The sequence below is a fragment of the Ovis canadensis genome, chromosome 3 (genome assembly GCF_042477335.2).
Source record: "Ovis canadensis isolate MfBH-ARS-UI-01 breed Bighorn chromosome 3, ARS-UI_OviCan_v2, whole genome shotgun sequence".
NCBI classification, from domain to species: Eukaryota; Metazoa; Chordata; class Mammalia; order Artiodactyla; family Bovidae; genus Ovis; species Ovis canadensis.
Window position 1 is genome coordinate 33,219,942 of NC_091247.1, and position 18,159 is coordinate 33,238,100.

An 18,159-nucleotide genomic window follows, 5' to 3' on the forward strand; every position below is an offset into this window, starting at 1 on the left:
ACGGAGCGACTGAACTGAACTGATAGATATCAATCCTGTAATTTGTTTTGGTGTATGGTATGAAGCAGAGACATATTTTTTTTCCTCAAGATGATTAGATTTCAACATTACCTTTTTACTGTATACTTAGATATATCTGACTGCCTATGGGCTTTCACATCTATACTATTCATCAGCATCATTCTTATCCAGTTACACATCACTGGCATCCTGCTTTACTCACTGTATCTTTGCAATACATGTTAATCTCTAGAAATATAATTTATGACTCACTACACTTCTTTGAAACAAATATATTCTTAGTCCAACCCAGATGAGTTTTGATTTGTCAGAGTAGAACTGCTTTAAATTTATAAATTTACTTGACAAGAATTAAAATCTCTTTATTATATTGATTCTTCCACTGTAAGTACAAATTCACTCTCTTCGATTTTTCAAGTCTATTCTCTATCCTTTCCCAGGATTTTGTATTTTCTTCACCTAGATTCTATATATTCCTTATTCAGCTTTGTGTGTACATGCATAGACACTTCAGTTGTGTCTGACTCTTTGCAAGCCTGTGAACTGAAGCCTGCCAGGCTCCCCTGTACAAGGGATTCTCCAAGCAAGAATATTAGAGTGGGTTGCCATTTCCTTCTCCAGAGGATCTTGTTTACCCAGGGATCAAAACAGCACCTTTCATCTCCTGCATTGATAGGAACCAGGTTCTTTACCACTTAGCGCCACCTGGGAAGCCAAATTATTGGGATACAGAAACTCTATTTATATATTTACTTTAACAATCATCCTTTTGAACGCTTACCTAGATTTTTTAGTTGATACTTTGGGGATTTCTAATAAATAAACAGTCTTGCTGCTGCTGCTGCTAAGTCGCTTCAGTAGTGTCTGACTCTGTGCGACCCCATAGACGGCAGCCCACCAGGCTCCCCCGTCCCTAGGATTCTCCAGGCAAGAACACTGGAGTGGGTTGCCATTTCCTTCTCCAATGCATGAAGTTGAAAAGAGAAAGTGAGGTCGCTCAATCATGTCCGACTCTTAGCGACCCCATGGACTGCAGCGTACCAGGCTCCTCCGTCCATGGGATTTTCTAGGCAAGAGTACTGGAGTGGGGTGCCATTGCCTTCTCCAAATAAGCAGTCATAGTATCTGCAAATTGGAGAAGGCGATGGCATCCCACTCCAGTACTCTTGCCTGGAAAATCCCATGGACGGAAAAGCCTTGTAGGCTATAGTCCATGGGGTTGTGAAGAGTCGGACATGATTGAGCGACCTCACTTTCACTTTTCACTTTCATGCACTGAAGAAGGAAATGGCAACCCACTCCACTGTTCTTGCCTGGACAGTCCCAGGGACGGGGGAGCCTGGTGGGCTGCTGTCTATGGGGTCGCACAGAGTCGGACACGACTGAAGCAACTTAGCAGCAGTAGCAGCAGTATCTGCAAATAGCAGCTTTTTTCTTCTTTTAATGTTTGCAACTCATTTATTTTTCATGCCTAACTACAGTGGCTACAACAACTAAAAGAATGTTAAATAAAATAATAAAAGCAAGTTTTCTTGTCGTATTTTCCATTTTTCCATACGTTTATCTCCAGTGTTTCACTATCATTGTGATGTTGGCTACTAGGCTGAAATATTCTTTATGTTATAAAAATATCTTTCTGCCCAAACTCAAACAACAACACAACAACAAAAGCAGTCAGGTAATGGAAGTTTTGGTATGTCCTTTTTTTTTAAAAAAGGACAATATGCTGAGTTTTATTTCCGCTATTCCCAAGACTGCTGTTTTAGAAGGAAAATAAATTTAAATAAGCCAAGCATAGAGTCAGTTACATTTAAGTCATCCATACACAGAAAGAAATTCTAATTAAGTTTACCTTCCTGGGTTTGTATATGTATAATCAAAAGGTTTTGAACAGATACTAAATTTAAATAACTCCTTTTTTAACACGTGAGATAATCATGTAGCTCATACCTGTGAGGTAACACGAGGTGCTATAACCAAATCCCAAAATTTCATTAGCATAACACAATACAAGTTATTATTATATTATAAACAGTTATTCAGCTGTGAACATATTATTAACAGTTCAGTGCACCTGACTCCTATTCAGTGGGCACACCCTGCTCTTAAATACCTTGACCCAGAAGTGACACATTATTTCTGCTCACATTTCCCTGCAACAACAGTCTCTTGGCACCACCTAGATACAGGGGGTCTGGAAAATAAAATCCTTGCCTAGGGAGCTGGGCAAGTACCATTTCTACATACAGTTTCTCATTTTTAACCTAATAATTTGATGAATTAATAATTTCCTAATAACAAAAGGAAATTTCATTCCTGGAATAAATTCTGATTAATCATGGTGTGTTGTTTTATTATATTGCTGTATTTATAATTTACATACACGACTGCCTAGTAAAATTAGCTTATTTTCCTTTTCTTTTTGGCCTATTTGTTAAAAGGTCTCAATGTAAGTTAGCACTATTTCTACTGTATACATGGTAGGTGTTCAATATTTTAACAGTAAAACCACTATCCTGTCAGAAGAGAATTTGAGACAACAAATTCAACAATACCTAATCCAACAGACATACAGATCCTAGTTGCCATAATACAGACAGAAGTAATTTACTCTAGAAATAAAGCATAAAGAACACTGAAAAAACCAGGAAGCTGATACATCCTGAATAATGTCAGTATTAAAAATTTTTTTTAAAAAGTCATAATTTTCTGAAAGCCTCTGAAGAACTTTACATTTTTTTTTAATTGAAACCTTGGCCATCACCTGTCACAGAAAAGGATGTTCCCTTCCACAGGCCAATGCCAATCCAAAATTACTCAAGAGGACATTTGGTATGAGTGGAGCTTGATGGTAAACTGGAACAAGAAGACAGGAAAATCTACCCTGAATTCTAGGAAATGGGAGTAGAGCCCGAATAATGAACACGCTGCCTCCCGATTCAACTCCTACATCTCTCTTCCTCAGTCACATTACTTCAGCTACACTGACCTTCTCATAGTTGCTAGACAAAGATGGCACACTCCTGCCTCAGAGTCCTCATACCGACTGCTCCCTCTCTGTAGAGGGCTCCTTCCCTGATTATCTGCAAAGCTTGCTCCTTTATCTCTTTCAAATGTTTGGTCAAAGGTCAGCTTCCAGGAGATTCTCTGATGGCTCAGTGGTAAAGAATCCACCTGTCAATGCAGGAGACTCAGGTTCGATCCCTGGTCTGGAAAGACCCCACATGCTGCAGAGCAACTAAGCCCATGAGTCCCGGCTACTGAGCCTGTGCTCTACAGCCTGCGTCGCACAACTACTGAAGCCTGTGTGCCTAGAGCCTGTGCTCCACAACAGAAGAAGCCCTCACAACAGAAGCCACAACAGAAGCTGCAGCCCTGCGGTAAGGAGGCAGCGCACCGCAACTGGAAAGCGGCCCCTGCTTGCCACAACTCGAGAAAAGCCTGCGTAGCAATGAAGATCCAGCACAGTCAAAAATTAATGCAATCAAAGTTAAAACACTTAAAAAAAACTGTGCTAAAGGACATATCAAGAAAGTAAAGGGCCTTTCCTGGTGGGTCAGTGGCTAAGACGCTGAGCTCCTAATGCAGGGAACCTGGTTAGGGAACTAGATCCCACATGCCCCAATGTAGAGTTCACGTGCCACAACTAAAGATCCTGCAACCAAGTCCTGTAACCAGGACCCAGTGCAGTCTAATTAATTAAGTGATTGATTAAAATATGTTTAAAGACCATTTCTAAAAAAAGGTGAAAGAACCCACAAAGACAATACTGTGTGTCTGATAAGGTATGCAGTCAAAGCTATGCTTTTTCCTATAATCGTGTATGGATGTGAGAGTTGACCATAAAGAAGGCTGGCTGAGTGCAGAAGAATTGATGCTTTTGAACCTGGTGTTGGAGAAAACTCTTAAGAGTCCCTTGGACTGAAAGGAGACCAAAGCAGGCAATCCTAAAGGAAATCAATCCTGAATATTCATTGGAAGGACTGATGCTGAAGCTCCAATACTTTGGCCACCTGATGTGAAAAGCCAACTCACAGGAAAGACATCTGATGCTGGGAAGACTGAAGGCAGGAGGAGAAGGGGACAACAAAGGATGAGATGGTTGGATGGCATCACTGACACTCAATGGACATGAGTTTGACCAAGCTCTGGGAGATAGTGAAGGACAGGGAAGCCTGGCATGCTGCAGTCCATGGGGTCGCAAAGAGTCAGACACGACTGAGCAACTGAACCGACGGAGTATATGAAGAATTCTTAGAAATCAACAAAAGGACAAATAATTCAATTCCTCAAAAAGTTAAACACAGAGTTAACATATGGCCTAGCAATTCACCTCCTACATACCAGAAAGAATTAAACATTTGTTGTACACAAAATATTCACTGCAGCATTATTCATAATAGCCAAAAGTATAAACAATCCAGATATCCATCAACTGATAAACAGATAAATAAAAGGTGGTATAGCCATGAGGGAATATTATTCAGCCACAAAAAAAGGATACACACTATAATATGGATGAACTTTGAAAACATTATGCTAAAGTGAAAAAAAAGAAACACAAAAAGCCACATGTTGTAGGACTCCATCTATATGGACTGTCCAGAACAGGCAAACCCAAGACACAGAAGGATCAGTGGTTACCAGAGGGTAGTGGTGGGGCACGGCGGGCAGGGTATGAAAAATGACTGCTACTAATAATAAAGATAATGAATATCAATGAGACTGAAAACAAAAAGAGAAAGATTAATGAAACCAAAAGCTGGTTCTTTCAATTGATTTTTAAAAATTGATAAATCTATAGCCCCCTCCAAAAAAAAAAGGAAAAGACAAATAACCAGTATCAAGAATAAAGACGGGGAAAGAAAAACACCAATACAGTATACTAACACATATATATGGAATTAAGGAAGATGGCAATGACAACCCTGTATGCAAGACAGGAAAAAAGACACAGATGTGTACAACGGACTTTTGGACTCAGAGGGAGAGGGAGAGGGTGGGATGATTTGGGAGAATGGCATTCTAACATGTATACTATCATGTAAGAATTGAATCGCCAGTCTATGTCTGACGCAGGATACAGCATGCTTGGGGCTGGTGCATGGGGATGACCCAGAGAGATGTTATGGGGAGGGAGGTGGGAGGGGGGTTCATGTTTGGGAACGCATGTAAGAATTAAAGATTTTAAAATTAAAAAAAAAAAAAGAATAAAGAGGGGATATATTACTACAGACTGCGAACAATAAGAGAATACTACCAACAACTCTATAGACATAAACTCAACAACTTAAATGAAATGGACCAATTCTTGAAAAACCACAAACTTCTAAAACTTACACAAGAAATCTGAATAGCTCTATAATTATACTAGAAATTGAATTCATAGTGAAAATGCTCCCACCAAGGAAATCTCTAGACCCCAGAATGCTTCACTGGTTAATTCCATCAAACATTTAAAGAAGAAATAACACCAGTTCTATACACAGTCCATTCTCATTATTCACAATAGTTATGTTCTGTAAAGTCACCATGAATGTTAAATTAGCAAATACTGATCCACTGCTCCTAAGTGAAATACAAAGTTCCTACAAGCCTCTGGTCATAGTTTTGTCAACGTAACCTTAGGATTGGGGGCAGGAGAAGAAGGGGATGACAGAGGATGAGATGGCTGGATGGCATTACTGACTTGATAGACGAGAGTCTGGGTGAACTCCGGGAGTTGGTGATGGACAGGGAGGCCTGGCATGCTGCGATTCATGGGGTTGCAAAGAGTCGGACACGACTGAGCGACTGAACTGAACCTTGTTTTACGTGACTCTGTTTAGAGGCATCTTATTTAATACATGTTACTGACTCACTGACTTTGAACTCATGGCCAAAAGGACTGTAACTCACACCTAAACAAAGCTTATCTAATACAGGTATTTTCTCCATAAGGCACATAGTTTCCTTGCATTTAAGAATGAATGCTAGACAGCACTTCAGTACTACACTTGGGAGCCATTTTAAATAGTGAGAGCCTAACAAAAAGCACAAAAATGCAAACACCATGACATTAAATAGACCAATTTTTCACTATGAGAGCTGAAACAAGAAGGCAGAGCACCACCTTGTTCGACTTCAGCAGAGATCTCAGCGTCAGGTGACAAATGTTTCGCCACTCAGCCAATGTCCATGAATAGACAAAAGTGCCACGTATTGATTTTGGGATGAGGAGTAAATTTTAGCAAGCAGGTGAATCCACAAGTACAGCTAACCCCCAAACAACACAGGTTTAACTGCATGGGCCCACCAATACAAGGAATTTTTTTCAACGGTAAAAACTACAATATTACACAATTCAAGGTTGGTTCAGTCTATGGATGAGGCACCAGAGATATGGAGGGTGGCCTACAGGTCACTTGAGGATTTTCGACTGTATAGAGGGTCAGCATCCCTAACACCCAAGATGTTCAAGGGTCAACTGTATTGAATCCATGAATAGTGAGGATCAATTGTAATCTGTTTCCTGAGAAACAGAGGAAGACTTCCTTTTTTATGAGGTCAACACTACCCTGATACCAAAGCCAGACATAAACAATACAAAAAAACTACAGATTAATATTCCTTATGAACATAACCATAAATGTCCTCAACAAACCCAGCAATATATAAAAAGTATAATAAACAACCAAGTAAGGTTTATTTGCCCAGGAAAGCAAGGCCAATTCAAAATTTGAAATATCAATGTAATCCACCATATTAAAAAGTCTAAAAAGTAAAGCGTTCACAAAAAACCACACAGCTAACAGGAAACACTTTCATCAAACCTCTGTCATTTGCTACCACCTCTGTCTGCAGGAAACAGACTTGGGAAATACACATGAAGCAAATCCAACACTAAAAAGACTAGAAAAGCTGCCCTTCTTGCTGCCCACCCATCTGTTCTCAAGGTGTGACTTTTCTATCACAAACCTATAATAGTTTTTCTCCTAGCAAAAATATTCTTAAATTTGATCAGAAATAAATATACCAGTTGGACACGACTGAGTGACTGAACTGAACTGAAATATACCAGTCTTCTTAAAATCATTTTGTTTTTGGCTACACTGGGTCTCCACTGCTGCTCGTGGGCTTTCTCTGGTTGCAGCACACGAGCTTCTCATTGCCAAGGCTTCTCCTGTTGAGGAGCACTGGCTCTAGGTGCACAGGCTTCAGTAGCTACAGCATGTGGCTCAGCAGCTGCAGCACCCAGGCTTAACTGCTCTGCAGCACGTGGAATCTTCCCGGACCAGGGAGCAAACCCATGTCCCCTGCATTGGCAGGCAGACTCCTATCCACTGCACCACCAGGGAAGTCCAAATAAATTATTGTTTAATGATATTTTCACAAAAAGCATCATGGAACCCAGAGTCACTGTGACAACTCTAGAAAGTGATATTCACATAAAATACAATATGTGAATATGAATGGCTTCCCCTGGAGTTGTGCAACACAGACTCCTGATTGATTCTAGCACCTCAACAACCCAGAAGACCAGCAGCCCAAAGGATAGTGCAATAGGAAGAATAGTGGCATAAGAATTCAGAGAAAAGAAAAATCAACATGAGCTAGAATGAAGTGGGTAAAGAGTTTGCTTTCTTTTTTCCCTCTCAAGAATCATACAATTCTGTTGTGTTGAAGAACATGCCAGAACCTCCTATATAGGTGAAGATTTCAGGAGACTGGCAGAACTCAAGCATAGGCTTCTGTTGGACACTTGTAAGCATGAGAGGTGTACAAGGAATAGGTATAAAATAAGAAACACTGAATGATGGGGGGGGGGTGGGAAATGTATACCTCTAAGGCATCCTTTTAATTCAAGAGCCCTACTCTAACCCTGATAACCTCTCTGTAGCTAGACTTTTCAGCTCTCTACAATACACCCCACAAATGGCCCCAAACACAGACAATGTTGTTGTCACCTGCAGAAAAGCATTACAACTACTAGAATAAAAATATCTGTCAGTTCAACTTCTACAACTCTCCACATCTGGATCCTAGATTGTCTTTTCTGGCCTTATCTTTTACTTTACTTCACAAGACTCAAAGGCAAATCAGCATGCATAAAACATATACTCCATTTTTTCAGCCTTCCTTCTGCCTGGAATACCCTTATCCATATTCACCCTTGAATATCCAGGCCAAACCCTCTCTGAGACCAACCTTCCCATGTTCCTTCCTCCACTAGATTTTAATATTCCTTTTGCTATTATACAGCCCCAACAACACAAATTTATGGTGTGATTATGGTTTATGATGAAACTTAGGTGAACCCAATACCAAGTTATCTCATAGTTCTGTGCCAGGATTCTGGCCACGGTTTAAGAGGGTCTTTTGCGGAGGGTCTCACAGAGCTGAGACAGAAGTGACAGCCGGGACTGTGAACTTATCTGAGACTTGGGATTCTTTTCCAGGCTTACCAGGAACCTTACTTGTTGGCAGGTTTCAGTCCCGTACTGTTTTATTGCTGACTTTTTGCAAGGAGTCACTCAGCAACTTGAGGCTGCCTGCCATTCCTTGCTACATGCTTTCTCCAGAGCAGTTCACAAAGTCTAAGTCAAGAGAGGGATCTGGCACACAATCTCCTAAAGCATGATATGGAGCTTCCACTGCGTTCCCAAACTTGTCCACAGCTCGTTCAGGTCTCTGTCATTCATTCCACACTGACCTTGGGAAACAAGTGGCAAATGGGGTCCCTGAGACCAGAAAGCTTTTCATTAGAACTGTTTCAAACCTCTGCACCTGATAAGAAATAACATCTGTACAATATTCATTTTCTCACTCAGAAACATAAGATGATCTACATTTATTAATTTTTCAGTAACATTAAAAAACCATACTTATAATACTTGCAACCCCTTGGAATATACCCGGCTAGGCTCCTCTGTCCATGGGATTTCCCACAGGAGTAGGTCGCAATTTCCTTCTCCAGCTTCCCAACCCAGGGAGCGAACCTGCATCTCCTCCATTAACAGATGGGTTCTCTACCACTGAGCCACCAGGGAAGTCAACAACGTACCAGGTATCGTCAAAGAATTTTTCACACGTTCTAGCCTAATCATCGGAGAAGGCAATGGCACCCCACTCCAGTACTCTTGCCGGGAAAATCCCATGGACAGAGCAGCCTGGTGGGCTGCAGTCCATGGGGTTGTGAAGAGTCAGACACGACTGAGCGACTTCCTTTTACTTTTCACTTTCATGCATTGGAGAAGGAAATGGCAACCCACTCCAGTGTTCTTGCCTGGAGAATCCCAGGGACAGGGGAGCCTGGTGGGCTGCCGTCTATGGGGTCGCACAGAGTCGACTGAAGAGACTTAGCAGCAGCAGCAGCAGTCTAAAGTCCCTACAACTCCCAATGTGGTCCTTATACCAAAGCACCAGCATCACCTGTGAACTTATTGCAAATGCAGAGTCTCTGGCTACACTGCAGACCTACTGAATAATCATCTATATTATAAGCTTCCCAGATGATTCTTATACACACTAATGTTTGAGCACTGATTTAAATGACTTGTCCAAGCTGACACAATAAGCTCAACAAATTAAACAACCAAAATCAGATCCAGATTGTTAAGGTTATTCCCAAGCTGCTAATGAAAATAGTCTTGGGACTTCCCTGGAGGTCCAATGATTAACCTTGGGCTCCCAATGCAGGGGATGAGTTCAATCTCTGGTTGGGGAACTATGACACTGCATACTGCTTGGGAGATGCAAAAAAAAAAAAACCACACACACACATATATATATATATAGTCCTATATTCCTCTTTACATCTTTCATGGGTGTTTAATGATATACATGAAAAGTGTTCATTATCTTTATCTTGTAATGCACCTTTTGACATCTTCTTTCTCCTTTCCCCTCTCCACCACTCATTCTCACACACACACACACAATGTAAAAGAGAAAACCTTTCCAAAAATATCAATTTCATGGGGTACCATCCATTTAAACTTATAAAATTTGTCAGAACCACTCAAATCATATAGGAAACTATAAAATCAATAGCAATACATTAAAAATTTTATGTTACTCTTTAGAATAAGTCACTAACATCGTTGTTAAGCACTTTATTTGAAACTGAATATGGCTAAACCAACTACTAAATAATTCAGACATCAGTGGGTTAAAGATTCCAGATGATGTGGGCCACCCCAAGCTATTCAAAGTCCACTCTAAATGTAGCATCAATGCTGTTTGCCGCTAAACATCAGCAGCAAAAGAATTTCCAAATGACAAATGTTTCACAAAATAATTTTTACTAAAAGAACAAATTACCAAGAAGATGCAGTAACTCATTAGGTTTACAGTGTGTCCCTTGATGTTCAGGACTCAGTACATGCGTTTTTACAATTAACCAATTTTAGTTTTGTCAAGCAAGGTGAGAAGTAAAATTACCAAAGAAATGTCCAAATGTAATTCAAAAGGGTCTTGGAAGGCAAATATCATGGTGTGTCTTGAAATAACTTTCTTTCACAAACAAGAGAGAGGTACTGAACAATACTGGCAAACAATACTTAATATAGTTGACTAATTTTACTCAAATTGTGCTATCTTTAAAGTGACAAGTGTCTTATCGCCAATAAAAAAGGTGAAAAACAACAACAAAGATTTAGCATTCATTTCTGCAGGTAGAAACTTTTAAAAGAAAAGTCTCTGCCATCAAAAAGCACAGTCTTACTGATACACATAAACTGAATTTCTTCCTACTTGTTCGTAATAAAATATGGATTTTATTTGGGGAATATACACCTTTACAGCTAAACATTTTTTTAAAGCACTCATTTATAATCTTTGAGAATGGTTTTCTTAATAGGACTTAAAACCTAAAAAAACACAAGAGGTAAAGATTGGCAAATTTATTTATTAATATATTAACATTAAAAATGCATAAATCAGTCAAAGCCAAAATTGGGAAACAGATCTGTGACATATGACAAAGGGCCAGTTTCCTTAATCTACACTGCACTCTCAGAAACTAGTACAAAAAAGACCAGGAAGCAAGAAAAAAAATAAGGGCAAAAATCTGAACAGACAAGTTTACTGAAAAATACATAGAAAGTCAGTAAGCACAGGAAGTTATTCTATAACAGCCACTAAACAAATGTAGGTATTTAAGCTTAATTAAAATTAAATAAAATTCAAAATTCAGTTCCTTAGTCTCACTAGTCACATCTGAAGTGCTCAATGGCCACACGTGGCTAGCGTACTGGACAGCACAGATACAGACCATTTCCATCAAGTTCTACTGAACAAAACTAAAGAAATGCTGTTAATGTACCAAAATGGCAAAGACTACAGATCCAGCAGGGCGTGGCAACCCAATCCAGTATTCTTGCCTGAAGAATCCCCATGAACAGAGGAGCCTGGAGGGCTACATCCATGGGGTCGCAAAGAGTCAAGACACAACTGAGTGACTAAGCACGTTAATTTCACTTTGGCAACTAAATTATTTTCAATATTTGCATATGCATTTAATTCCTGTTTTCAGTATAGTGACTCATCCAAGACTTTCTACATACTGCCGTTCTACTTTTTCAAAAATAATGAGTCTAGGACTTCCCTGGTGATGCAGTGGGTAAGAATTCGCCTGCCAATGCAGGGGACATGGGTTCAATCCTTGATCCAGGAACATTCCACATGCCGAGGAACAACTAAGCCCATGTACCAGAACTACTAAGCCCACACTTCAGAGCAGGAGAGCCGAAACTAATGCGCCCACGTGCTGCAACTACTGAAGCCCGTGTGCCTAGAGCCTGTGCTCCGCAAGGAGAAAAACCAACAGAACAAAGAGTAGCTCCTGCTCTCCGCTACTTGAGAAAGCCTACAGGCAGCAAGGAAAACCCCCTCCACACAAACTGTAATAGAAAACTAACACTATTAAGTCATATCTAAAGAATTCTAAAATTAAGTATGCTCAAAAACCTTCTAAAAACACTAAAAACATGATAAATCAAACTGTACTAAAAGTACTAAACTGCACAATACTGCAACACTATCAACTATGAGGATGGCCTCTATGAGATATGGAAAGAAAGAAAACAGAACTAGTGGAGCTTTCCCAGTCTTCTGGCTTCCCAGGTGGCCCTAACGGTGAAGAACCCGCCTGCCAATGCAGGACACATAAAAGATGCGGCTTAGAACCCTGGGTCAGGAAGAGACCCTGGAGGAGGGCACGGGAACCCACTCCACTATTCTTTCCCAGGGAATCCCATGGACAGAGGAGTCTGGCGGGTCACAAAGAGTTAGGACATGACTGAAGCGACGTAGTATGCATGCATGTATTAATAAAAAGGATGAAAACAGCAGACAAACCTTACTTATCAGGTTCCTGTAGTTGTATCTTCCACACAACTGGCCTCCTTCCAGACAGCTTTTGTAGTGAAAACATAATGCCCTTTCACTGACAGCAAAATTGCACAGCCTTTTAAAAGTAGATAGATTTTGTGGATGAGGAAAGAGCAAGGACTTCTGCAAATCTGACATCATTTTCTCAGCTCCTGCCATAATTCTAGGAGATGCAGCAGCAGCACTTCCCACAGACATTTTTAACTTACATGTTCAAAACAGATTTTCTTTCCTTCCTTTTTCCTTAGTTTGTTTGTGGGCTTTCAAGGCAGGAACATGAGAACAGGACAGAAGAAGGAAGGACGAATTGAAAATAATAATACAAAATATAAGGGCAAAACACAAGGGAACTCTACTTCGGTATTAAGGCAAAAATGAAGATCTCTCAAGCAAAGAATTCGGTATTAAGGCAAAAATAAAGATGTTTCAAGCAAAGAATCCCCTAGCACAAACAGACCTGCATAAACGTATCTAAAATCTTATAATTTTATGTCAACTATACCTCAAAAAAACTGGTTTTGAAAAGTATAGGTTAGAGCAGTTTCTCAGTTTTTCACTCATGCTCTTCACAACCTTTCTCATTCTATTTTTAACATATTCCAGGAAGATTTTGTCCAGCTTTACTTTCTATAAAACAATATTACAAAAACAATATATTTCTTTAATATGGTTTCCCAAGATGCACACTCTCCTGGAGATTCTAATATTTACAAGTACAAACATAAGACAAATACGGGCATAAAAAGACTCTGGCCAACCAGTACCGGTCCAAGGAGATATTCCCAGGCCTGGCCATACTCCTAACAGAAGACAATTACTTATGGTCATGATTAAGAAAACTGAAACTTTCTAAGTTAATACATCTTTTTTTTTTAAGACTTTTTTCTTTCTAATCATTACATATTGGCAATCCACTCCAGTGTTCTTGCCTGGAGAATCCCAGGGACGGGAGAGTCTGGTGGGCTGCCCTCTATGGGGTCGCACAGAGTCGGACACGACTGAAGTGACTTAGCTTTTATCATTTTACTTTTAAGTAATTCTTTTCTATTTTCAATACTTCCTACAAAAAGGTAGTTAGCTTATCAGAGTTATTCCTTTAATAGAAATTTTCTTCCACTATATTCCCTAAAGTTAAATAGCTTTAGGCGAGTGTGGTAAGTAGCTTCAGTGGTGTCTGATTCTTTGCATCCCTATGGACTGTAGCCCACCAGGCTCTTCTGCCCATGGGGATTCTCCAGGCAAGAATACTGGAGTGTGTTGCCATGTCCTCCTCCAGGGGATCTTCCCATCCCAGGGCTAGAACCTGTGGCTCCTGTACAGCAGGCAGATTCGTTACTGCTGAGCCACCAGGGAAGCCCAAATGACTTTCGGTAAATAACATAGATTTAAAAACCTATACACTTTCAAAACAGCATTAACCACTAAGTGAAGTCTAGATTAAAAACAAACAAACAAACAAACAAACAACTTTCTTCAGTCTAGAAATCACATGCTAAAGATCTACACTTGCCTGCTGTTCTCCTTACCTCTCAACACCCATCCTTCACGCACACTCGGACCACTTCACTCCTCAAAGATAACCTAGTGCAGTCTCCAAGGTCTGCTGCTCTCTTTCACCTACAATCACAACAAACTTGTCCAAAAAAGACATTTTTGCCTTTTAATGTGTCCCCAGTTGTGGTGGGTGACAAGGAAAAACTTCAGAAAAAAAAACGGTATCAACAAAATTATACTCTTTTGAAAGTTCTATTTTGTAAAAACAGCTGAATTCCTCAGGGATGTCACCTAATGTGTACATGATATGCTTTCTTCTGCTTTAAAAAAAAAATATGCACGTAACTTTGAACACAGTTCTAAAGTCAATGTAATGATTTTCAGTATCTCTGGCTTACTACAAATTTTTGTTTTAATTGCTCCAAACACTATACTGCAGGTCTCTTATCCAAATCACATCATCACCACTATCACTGCTACCTTTAAAATTTAAAACGCGTAATGGGAGTTCCCTGGTGGCCTCAGTTCAGTTCAGTTGCTCAGTCGTGTCCGACTCTTTGCGACCCCATGAATCGCAGCACTCCAGGCCTCCCTGTCCAGCACCAACTCCTGGAGTTCACTCAGACTCACATCCATCGAGTCGGTGATGCCATCCACCCATCTCATCCTGGGTCATCCCCTTCTCCTCCTGCCCCCAATCCCTCCCAGCATCAGAGTCTTTTCCAATGAGTCAACTCCTCGCATGAGGTGGCCAAAGTACTGGAGCTTCAGCTTTAGCATCATTCCTTCCAAAGATATCCCAGGGTTGATCTCCTTTAGAATGGACTGGTTGGATCTCCTTGCAGGCCTAGGGGTTAGTATTCCAGTCTTGCCATGGCCTGGGTTCAGTTCCTGGTGGGGGAACTGAGATCCTGCAAGCCACAGGGTGCAGCCAATAAATAAATTTAAAATGTAATACTGTTAACTAAATACTTGAATAATGCTTTTATAACTAGTGTATTTATGAGACAAATAGAAGATCAGTAGGGACACAATCCAGTGTTGTGAATGAGCATTCAAGTTCAACTGAATCTTAATTCCATCATTTCTCTGTGTGATGTCTTCAGTTATTGGAACCCATCTATTCTCTACATTTAATCAGACTTTGGCATAATCTTATAATTATATAATAATTATGGATCATATTATTTTTCCCTTTTCAGGTTGTTCACAGCAACCCTGTATCAACTTGTATAGCTCTCTCACATACATACAACACCCCAAATCACAAATATATGTGATATAAATACATATATATGTGAATAATTTTACTTATTTATTGCTCTATTATTGGTCAGGAACACAACCCCATTTTAATAATGTTCTCTAAAACAGGATAGCTCTATAATGTAGGTACCAAGAACACAATGAAATATGAAGTAGATATTGCTTATACTCAATGAATAATTTTAATATATCCTTTCTGAAACTCTGTTCCTAGAACATTTGGCCTTAATGCCTATGAGGTAAGTTTAAGACTTGCTTTTCCTAGTTCTCTTAATCTTATAAAATATACAGTTTCCTAATTTAGGTCAAAGTTATCTCTCTCTGTCAAACCACTACTTTCTGATCTCATTACTCTGTGTCTGAAAATATTAAAGATTTACTTTTGCTTATTCTTCTCACATTTACTTCTACCTATTTCTCCTATAAACAGAATCCTTTTGAACACTAAGGTTTATTTTAATTACTTACTTTATAGATGATAAAAAAGAGTAGTGTTTTCTAGATTTTGGCTACTAGAAAAAAGAAATTTTAGTGTCACCATTCTCTTTCTAAAATTCATTTTTATTTAGTCTGAGCTCTTATATATCTGCCAGAATCAAATAAAAATACCAAACCACTACTATACTAATTGCTTCAGGAACTCAAAGCTCTACTGATTAGCTCTAGTCTTTACATCTTCTAAATACTACTTGCACATAACTAGCTAAGGCTTGAAATGTCTGTTATAAATGAGCAAACATAATAATTTACTATAGGAAAATAGACTGTAGATGCAAAGTTTTCCTGTCACAATCTCCCAAAGATTAGACTATTTTATCCAAAGAGAGAATTCATAAAGTACTCATGAAATTCTAGAGACTTAAAATTAATTAACACAATGACAGTTGGGATCTGGTTACTTATGAATAAAATTTACCATCCTTCTTTAAATAAAAGAGGTCTTAAGGTAGTGCTGATCAAGTAGAACAATTCCTCCTTCACTCCTTTTGTGAAGGAGGAATTTCCCCACCACCCAACAAAATTATTTCTAGAGTTTTTTCTTTGGCGGGAAACGACCAGCAATTACAGTTATGTAGATACACTGTAACTGAAAGCACTCAACAAATAAAATGTGCTTTTATTTATTCACTAACTTTTCCACATTTCCTACTAAAACAGACAAACAAGTTTAAGATTCATGAATCCTCTAAAACACACCATTTACAAAACAAATGCACAAGATTTACAAAGCAAATGTGCAAGAATGAATAAACAAAAGGACCCAGATTTGGGGAAATAAAAAAGACTGGGCGGTAATATATCAAATGTTAACAGAGTTTGGTTAAATACATGACTTTTTCCCTTATTTATACTAAAATACTATAATTTCCCTAACTTTCCCACAGTGAACATTTGTTACTATTCAGAAAACTCCTCTTTAAAAAATAAAACATACAACACACTATAAAGAGGGGCTTCATTTAGAGGGGCTCTCCAGGTTGTACAAGTATTATTGTCGTGATTCACCATTAAAAATAATGCTTCCAATCCTTCTCACTTCCCAACACTAAAACGCTGCTGTCTTACGTCCTATTACTTTTCTGCTGCACCCTCAGAAGATGGAACGAACCTGACTTTCTCCAAACCTTTCATTTCTAAATATATATACATGGGCGCTTTTAATTTTTTCATAAAAAGCGTAAAAGTTCTCACTCATCCTCAATACTCTATTTTTTAAACCTACCTCTAAGTTTCGTTAAGATAAATTTAGAAGGAAAAAAAACGATGGTTTTATCCACTAATCACAACTTCGTGAGGCCATTACCACTTTAGCTACGGAAAAGTCAAGGCCGGGTAAAACTACAGGTCCCACCATGCATTGCTGCCTTGTTCAGAGTAGGTCTCTACGGAAACAGGAAAAAAAAAAAATTCTACAAGTCCCACCTGTTACTTCGTTTCTAAACACCTCCTGCACTTTCGGCTCCAACAGCAAACATAAAACAAGAGCCTCGTGACCTCCGGCCGGATCCAGGAGCCCAGACAAGCAAAGGCCCGGGAGCCGGGCGGTGTGCCTGCTACAGCGGGTCAATTCTACCCAGTTCCACCGCTCTCCTCTTCTTTCTGGGGCTGGGTGCACGCAGAAGCCTTCTCCTATCCGCATCCAATGGGGGCTCCTCAGCCGCACAAGGGAGAAGAACCGGTTACTGTGCAAGCACAACAGACTTCCCCATGTTGGGGCAGGGGCTACCACAGAGTCGGGGTGAGAGCGCAGTGACTCCGACAGGCAGCTTCAAAACACCATAGAGGAACCATCGCAGACGCGGGGAGAAGCCACAGCCCCGCGGCGACCCTCTTCCGCTTAGGCGCCTCCATTCCCACAGGGACCACAAGCCCGAAACTAACCGCCGCCCTCGCCGCGCGGTTTTGTGCCCCCCTTAGCCGGGTCGCAGTGCCACTGACCTCCCTTCCCCTGCGACCGAGGGAGGGCGGCGAGGGAACGAAATCCTCCCAGCTTTCCCGTCCGCTCCCTCCGCCTTACCGTCTTGGCGGCCTCCGCCCAGGTCCTGCCCTTCTTCCTACGGCCCTTTTCCCTCATGTCGGGTCTTGAACTGACTGGGAGGCTCCCGTGTCCGGGCTCCGGCCGCCCTCCCTGCCTGCTCTGCCCTGCGCTGTTTTTCCCGCGGTGCCGGGAAAGGTGGGAGAAAGGGGAAGTCAGGCCGGAGGAGCACCGGAGCAGAGGAAGCGGCGGGGGTGGTGCGCTGGGGGCGGTCTATGGGGCGGCCGGTCCTCCTGCTGCCGTTACCACTGCTACCGCCGCTGCCATATTGGGTCCTTACTGTACAGGCAGCCGCTACGGTCATGTGACCGCTCCCGCGCGGCCGTCACTACTGTACGCAGCCGGCCGCGCGAACGAGCGTGCGCGCGCCCCCGCCTCCCGCGCGGGGCCACAGGGAGAGCGAGCCGGCCGGCCGCGGAGCCTGGCCACGCCCCCGTCCTTCCGTTCTCAGCCTCGCCTCCAGAGCATGC

At 40.8% G+C, this 18,159-nt stretch overlaps 1 protein-coding gene across 2 annotated transcripts in view; it reads right to left on the reverse strand.

The window, feature by feature from the left end:
- Positions 1-18,155, reverse strand: part of ASXL2 (ASXL transcriptional regulator 2) — a 111,459-nt gene extending 93,304 nt beyond the window's left edge. For both annotated transcript variants that reach the window (XM_069582816.1, XM_069582813.1), the window contains exon 1: positions 17,672-18,155. In XM_069582816.1, the coding sequence (XP_069438917.1) occupies positions 17,672-17,728 (57 nt within the window). In that variant the 5' untranslated portion in view covers positions 17,729-18,155. The remainder of the gene's footprint in view (positions 1-17,671) is intronic.
- Positions 18,156-18,159: the final 4 nt, after the last annotated feature.